At 37.2% G+C, this 7,709-nt stretch overlaps 1 protein-coding gene across 1 annotated transcript; it reads right to left on the reverse strand.

Moving 5' to 3' along the window:
* Positions 1–137: 137 nt before the first annotated feature.
* Positions 138–7,412, reverse strand: LOC103709927 (organelle RRM domain-containing protein 2, mitochondrial-like). The gene is made up of 4 exons (XM_026805749.4): positions 7,245–7,412; positions 2,689–2,757; positions 2,504–2,610; positions 138–552 (listed from the first exon to the last, which is right to left on the reverse strand). The coding sequence occupies exons 1-4, from the start codon at positions 7,357–7,359 to the stop codon at positions 478–480; spliced, it is 366 nt and encodes a 121-aa protein (XP_026661550.2). The 5' UTR covers positions 7,360–7,412; the 3' UTR covers positions 138–477.
* Positions 7,413–7,709: the final 297 nt, after the last annotated feature.

Genomic DNA, 7,709 nt, shown 5'->3' on the forward strand with positions numbered 1-7,709 from the left:
GAGGACAGTTAGGGACTTCAAAAATTGGCATGCCCTCTAGATTATGAACTGGTCCAGCTTTCTGTTAGTCATTATTTATTCTACATCAATATAACACCAACCAGATTTGTAAATGTTGAGACATGCTGCAAGATAAATAGGGCGAAGCCTGAAACAAACATCACTATAAAATACCTTATGACAGACCCATAAAAAGCTTTATGTCGATTCTTAGCATTCAAGTTAGCACATACACGGATGCAAATCCATAAGCAAATTATAGGTCTATATAATAAGTCTTTCAAACATGCGTCATACTTCCATTACATCATCAAATAGGTCCTGCTTCCCACCAAATGACAATCAGTGCAATCAAGGCACTCATTCAAACATTTGAAAACTGTCTTGCTCCCATAAATATCAAAATCTTTGGAGGTCCTCAAACCTCTACTGATAGCCAGATGAAGACTCTGACATGTGAAGCGGCAGTGCTGGTGTTTAAGGTTGTGGCGGTCCTTGTGGAGGCGGCCGGGGTCTAGCATACTCAGCAAAAATAACCCAACCATCCAGAAACTGCACAGAAAATGGTGGTGCTAAAAGAGTAAAATATGGAGGAAATACATATGCATAAGTTAAGCCGCCTCAAGGCTATCTGAATCACAATCTATAGGAAACCAACAGGGAAGTCTTGATAAATTTTGAATAGCATATTTCAAGTTGCACAATTGAAGGGCATGTTTGGATGCACTCTTTTCCCATAGCTTTTCATAGCAGGGCATTACTAAAGGAATCCTAAACCATGTGAATTCAATCTAGAAAATTGTTTGGATAGGATTTTAAACGTTTAAAATACCATAGAAAGAAGGGATTCTATGGGAAAAATGAAAATCTAGCATTTTTTAGATTTTTTTACCCCATGTTTTGTGAGTGACGCGCACCTTGAAGAGTCAAACAACTCCAGCATCCCCTTTGATTACTTTTTTGGAAAAGACCCTATACCCCCATCTCTTAAAACAATTCCTTCATGTCTCTCATTGTTCCCCTCCTCTTTCTATTACCTCTGTTCAGGGGTTCAGATTGATAATCTAAATAGAGGGAAGATTGATCATGAGTTGTTCCATTCAATATTGATCAAAATTTTACTGTATTGTCTAGTGAAAGAAGATAAGTAACAGCTATGCCCCCGCTAGTAGTGGTAATTGCAGTTATATAAGTAGGCAGGCATAGAACTCGAGTAAGGACTCTAAGCCATGAAGAGTGCTGCAATAACATAGAAATCTCACACGAAAGGCTGAGGTAGGCCCACCACAAAATATCCTTTCATGATTAAAAGACTCCCAACTTTCACCCTCGGCTAAAACTCTTCCAGAAGCAACAATTTGCAGCAGACAAGAAGAGGTGCTTTGGTGGAGAAAAGGTTATAAAGAATTACTGAACCCTCTGGCCCATGGTGCTATAAGGTATATAATTCTTTAAGGTCAAAGAGATCTTAATGGAAACGCAGAGATATTTGGTTGTCCTTATCAGTGCAATCTGATATATATATGCATTACATAGTTGCCTGCAGCTGTCCTTGTTCAAAAAATTGACAGTTTGGTAATATTCAGAATTCCATCTCTTTATTCATAGAGATCCATTTGCATTGAGCTTCTTGCTCTATCAAATATTCACCAAGGCATTGATATAACACATTTGACATTCAAGTTTGATAGAAATATGCCTTGGTACCCTCTAATATAATTCATAAGGGTATTTTAGAGTGTTAGACAATATTTAGATAAAATTAAGTGGAAGAAGACATAACAATACAGACATCAGTCAGACTATTAGTCTATGACTAACCAGCATTTTTGTTTGTTTTGAAACATTTCTCGTGATTTAAGAAGTGGATTCTCTTATGTTACCATAATCTCTGATGGTTCTTTGTGTTCAATTCATTAATTAGTTTCTTAAGCAAGAAATCATTGCCAGATGCAATACAAAAGATCTAGTTAGGACACGTTAAATCCAAGTCAAGCTAGCTTGGAGTAATATTTTCAGTTAGTTTTGACTACAGCAGATAATTCCTGTATATTTTTCCACAACCAGCCAGTCGACAATACCAAATGGAACCATCGTTAATCATCATCATGGTATATCCAACAGCATCAATCAGTTCCTGCAATTTTTTGAACCTTTGGTAAATTTTGCCAGTACATCCAAACAAGCCCTAAATTTTTAAACCTTTGGCAAATTTTTTGAGCATTTGGTTATCAGGGTCCACAAATTGAATTTTCCCTGGTCTAGAAGGATCAAAATGCCATTCATGTGACTCATTTATGCAGTGAAGATCACTAAAAATGTGGCACTAGGAAAATAAATTATCTTTACTGTGTATAATGCAAATGCCTCAAAAGAGAGGCTGTGAGGCTTACCTCTACGATGCACTCCCCTCTTTAATTAATACACTTAGTCTGAACAAATCCAGTGGGTGTGCCATTCTAGTGTAAACATGATTCAAAATAACAAACTACGACCAACTTACCTTGCCATCCATGCCTTTTATGCCTTCTGCTGCTTCTTCTACCGTTGTGTATCTTACAAAACCAAAACCTTTAGAATATCCTGATACACGATCAGTCACAACCCTTGCTGTAATATGCACATAAATTACAGTTAGCATCTTGTGGATGGGGTCCCTCATAGAAGTCCTTAAGAAGAAACAGATACCTTGGACTACTTGACCAAACTTTGAAAACGCTTCATTGAGTCCCTCCGATGTAGTACGCTTGCTAAGCCCTGCAAATCATTCTTTTTTGTTAGAATTAGGAAAGTAATAAGGCTAGCCAATAAAATCTTATTACAATGACATTTACAGATAATAATTGACTGAATAAGAGAGGGGAAAAATAGACACCCACAGGGTAACTAAGAAAGAGAGAATTCTCATAGCTAATAGAGTGTTATTAGCAGCACTCGGCTGCATAAAAACCTAGGCTGATGCTTTTGTATGCATCACTACCTAATCGCACAACTTTCTGGACACATTATTTAGACTAAACATTTGAAGGATGAAGTGCACATAACTGAATTTATGGATGGATATGATGTGTCCAACTAAACGGAGTGGTTGCTATCACATGATTCCCCGTCATTTTATTTTTATCAGGGTAATGTGGTACATGATTCTATGAATGGCTATGATCCACATCAAATACACATAATATTTAAATTTAGGCCGAATGTAAAGATTTGGTGCAGCAAATGGTGGGATAGTATAATGATTCAATTGGATACTTGAGCATAGAAAAAAAAGACTAAAGAAAAAAAGAAAAATGACTGCAATTATTAGCATCCATTTGAAACTATAAAATTGCAAAAGAGTAGAGCTAATGGTAAAAATGGAATATAAGAAGAAAGCACAACTTCCCATGCAAGTAGAGTTGGAGAAATACTAAGTCATATGCAGGAAATACTTCTAAATAGCTGCACAGATAGGTGATACTTGATCTATGAAAACAACTCTACATAGAAGGGCTAGGGCTTGTTGATTGGATATACTTCTCAATCTACAACCGAAAAGGGAAGCCACTGCATGAGGCTCTCACTATTACAAGGTATAGAGGGGTCAGATGTATGCAGACCTGCATGTGAAGAGGTTGTCTCTGTGTTTTGAACCCATGACTCCCAGGTCATGGATTCTCAAACGATAAGACTATGATCATATAAAAATATATCAAACCATACTAGTCAACTTTTAATAAATTTATTTAGTTATGCAAGTCAATATCATATGTTGCTCATGGAGTCATATAAAAAATTAATAGCACTTGAGAAGTTGACTTGTAGCAATGAGAAAGAAAAGCAGGTTTCAGTGCTTCGGTGATGCAAAACAAAATGCAAGTTTACATTTAAACTTCCATGAAGTACTCAAGTACGAGTTATCATATATGGCTGGAGATCCTATAAGTCCATTTGTTAATGTGTTCCCCAAAGAGCTTTCAGGTTTCCATTTTTTGTCCATTATACCCAAGGAACTCGTAAGGATCATAGCTCCACATATTGATATCTTCTTATCCTTAGATATGTTAAATTTATTTTAAATTTGGTGTGTCTTCCACATATACTGATGCTCTGATAAAACATCATGCACCTTATCCACATTGTCACACTCTCAGTCTAATAAGTCATATTTTTCCTTAAAAGACTCATTTTACCATACATGGGCCAGCATGATGTTGAAAGCGTCATTATTTTACAAGTATACTTTTTGGGTCCAAAATCTACTATCGCACATGGATAATTTCTTCATTACAAATCAGAAGAAATGACCAGTCACCTATTGTTTGATATATTTTTTTGTTCCAGATATTGCATAGAAATACCTATGCATTTTCTTTCTTTAGCCTTTCCCAGCGCTTCTAGTGCCCTTGTTTCTAATGAAAATGGCAAGTAACACTCTTTCTCCTCAACCAATGCTAAGTTTTTGCATCCCTTCCATTCCCACTGAAACAACTCACCCCAACAAGGCTTCCCTTTTCTTCATAGACCGGGCCATAATGGTTACATCCTCCAACTTAGCAATACATAATGCAGCGCCTTAGCATTAAGGCCAAAAATAAATCTCTAACTTGCTAAGGAAAAAAATCATATCTGGATAATCTGAAAGTTCCCTTTATAACAAGAAATAACATACAAAAAGAGGCAATTGGAGAGGCAAGCGAGAAAGTAAGCAGTTGGAATATAGGAAAAGTTAAAAGGAAAAAAGAGAACAATTGAGGGACTGAGCTTCCACAAAGGAGCTAACTCATTCCAAATAACTCATAAATCATTTCATCACTTACCATGGACCATATGTAAAAACAATTAAGCAACAATAAAACAAAGCTTTCTAATCACAATAGAATTCCCAAGTATAACGAATCTAGAGCTCCAACTAATTTGACTCAAAACAAGACTCCTAGTCAGACTTGAGCTCTTCTACCTTAACTCACTATCCTAACAAAAAGTAACCAAAAATGTTCTGAAAATTGTACAATATTTTCTAATTACAACAGCACTCCCAAGTTATTCTTAGTGAATCTAGAGCTCTAAATAGTTTGACTCAAAACAGAACTCCAGGTCAACCTAGTCTCCTCTATCCTACTACAGATCACTTCCAACGAAAAGTAGCCACACACTTTAAAAAATTTGTAGAACTTGTATGTTCTGGGGTTCTACATAAAAAGACATCAAATTCACTTCTTACACTCATGAGAAAAAGGGGACTTAAAAACACTGCTAAGTCAGCCTAAGGTTGGACAATTAAACAATCATCTTACTCATATTAGGACTGAAAACCCACTAGAAAAAAAAGCCTTAACAAATAAGAAGAACAATTGCTAAACAGAAGCCTACAAACTGTATTCTGAACATAAGTTTCCGATATCTGAGACTTCAAAAATCCTAATCACACCAATACTCCTTGGCACACAACATAAATGGAAGATATAGCAACAATATAAGCACCTAGCATCATTCTCAATCTTCATATTAATACCTGTAAGCTTATATATAATTTTTCTAAAGATATTGAAGCAATTGAGGATATTAATATATTTATCTACATCTCAAATCTTATATAGTTTTTTTTAACTCGCTCTTGCAAATTTCAAGTAAAGACTTAATGCTTCACCACTGAATTCTCTATAAATATCTATGGAAATTCATACGCAAAACATAGTTGAATATCTGAAAGTTTCAAAGTCAAATTTCATCAATTCCTTGCTGTAAACAGAAATGACATTTTTTGCCAAGTGTTCTTCCATGAAAGTTATATTAAATTATAACCCAAAACTTAATTACCAGAGGACAAATTTTTCTTCACATCATACTTTTGCACCTCAAATTTGGTACTCTATATCTATAATAGTTATCTCAGATGATTAAGCATAGCACAAAGACAGGCTTATTACTACTTGGTTATGCAAAAGCACTGAAATAACCTCCAAAAACCTACCACGTGGTTTTGTTCTACTTCCATGAAGTCATGCAAATCAAGAAAGAGGTAGAAAAATATAACACAGATAGAGAAAAAGATACTCGAAATTTTTACATGGTTTACCTGTTCTTGGGCTAGATCTTAAATCAAAGGTTAGAAAGGTTCCACTTAAGAAATAGATGAAATCGCACCAAAGTCAGACGCTTGACAAAGAACTTGAAAGATAACACAAATCCAATACAATGAAGAAACCTGTTGTTACTATCTATGGAAAAACGATATCTTAGATTTCCTTTTACTACTCCAGGGAACACCATATGCATGAAGGCTTGCTTATGCCCTTACTATCCTTTCCTTGTAAAATATTCAATTACATCTTCTTCTTCTTCTTCTTTTTTGCTAAAACGGGCATTCCATACATCACGGGTATGAATACACCTAATAGAATCGGAAAACAAAAGATCTTGAAGTGCTCCGGGCATCTCTCTCTCTCCAGTCCATAGGGTACCTCCTGAGTGGCTTGCAACATATGCCACCACCCAGTCGGCCGCCCCATTGGCTTCACAATATACATGCATAGCCTGGAATGTAACATCCTCCCTCGCCATAATTACATCTTCTTTGCACTAATAGTTTGTGCTACTATCTCACGGAAAAACCAGAATGGCCCCATCCAGTGGTATTTAAAACCTTGTTTTTCACCATGATCATACAAACAGCTATGCAACCTTATACCGGCATCTAACCTGACCATCATTATCAAATAATTTCATATTGTATTGTTAAACAACTAATTCTTTTTTAATAAGATATATCTACTTCTCCCGACTGCCAGTCTAACATCCTCTCTCCACCCCTTATCCACACCAGAGTCTGCCAGTCGCACCAGGGATCTTTCACCATACAAAAAATCTATACATCAAATATTAAATAGTCCAACTTTAAGGACCCCTTATAGTGAAAAAATTACAACCTGCACCTCCTCACCCAACCCCCCCCCCCCCCCCCCCCCCCGGGCGCCATGTTCTTCTGATTTCTTCAACAACGGAAATAAAGAAGAGACTAACATCGATCATTACAAAGGAAAAAGAAAATTTTCCTCTGGGGATCTAAACCCCAAGAAGAGTCTTTGTAAAATAAAAACACAAATTTTCAATTAATAGGGTATTCTACCATAAAGTTACACATTTCCGGGTCTAATGTCCAAGCGGAACATCAAGCATATAAAAACCCTAGAAATCAAAAACATGAACCTCACCAGATGATCAAATGGAGGGCGAGAGTGCGAGAACGTGCTGGGACTCACCTGAGACGAAGAGGTTGGACGACGGCTCGGCCGCCGAAGCGGCGGCTGCGGGAAGCGGAGGAGAGAAGGCAGAGATGGAGAAAAGCCGCCGGAAGCCCGCCCTCACCGCCGCCATCACTCTCGCCTTTCGCCTCGCTCTCTCTCTCTCGGTAAGGAATTGTTCTGGAAGAGCTACCGAAGCCGACGGGTTTCGTGGGGGATTTTCTTCAATCTCCAAGATGAAATTACTAGACTACCCTTATCTAAGGGTTTTTGCGCTACTGTTTAACGTTCGAATGACGAAAATGCCCCTTTCTTCCGGCGGATGGGTACCATTAGGTCGATGGATGCGGATTCGATCAAAACCCGACCCGAATTTGACACAGGATAGACTTTCAGTTTAGATATCAGCCACGCAGCTTCTTAATTGAAGTTTTAAGGCGTCATCTTTGCTCCAAAATTATGATGATCTATGTGTGAGTTCTT

This window comes from Phoenix dactylifera, chromosome 14, assembly GCF_051530095.1.
Source record: "Phoenix dactylifera cultivar Ajwa chromosome 14, Ajwa_hap1_PhDact_Kaust_v1.1, whole genome shotgun sequence".
NCBI classification, from domain to species: Eukaryota; Viridiplantae; Streptophyta; class Magnoliopsida; order Arecales; family Arecaceae; genus Phoenix; species Phoenix dactylifera.

Coding starts and splice junctions, on each gene's coding strand:
- LOC103709927 (XM_026805749.4), bottom strand. CDS start 7,359: ATGGCGGCGGTGAGGGCGGGCTTCCGGCGGCTTTTCTCCATCTCTGCC. Junction 2,611..2,688: donor GTTTGGTCAAGTAGTCCAAG/GTATCTGTTTCT, acceptor TGCATATTACAG/CAAGGGTTGTGACTGATCGT. Junction 553..2,503: donor TAAAAGGCATGGATGGCAAG/GTAAGTTGGTCG, acceptor TTTTCTGTGCAG/TTTCTGGATGGTTGGGTTAT.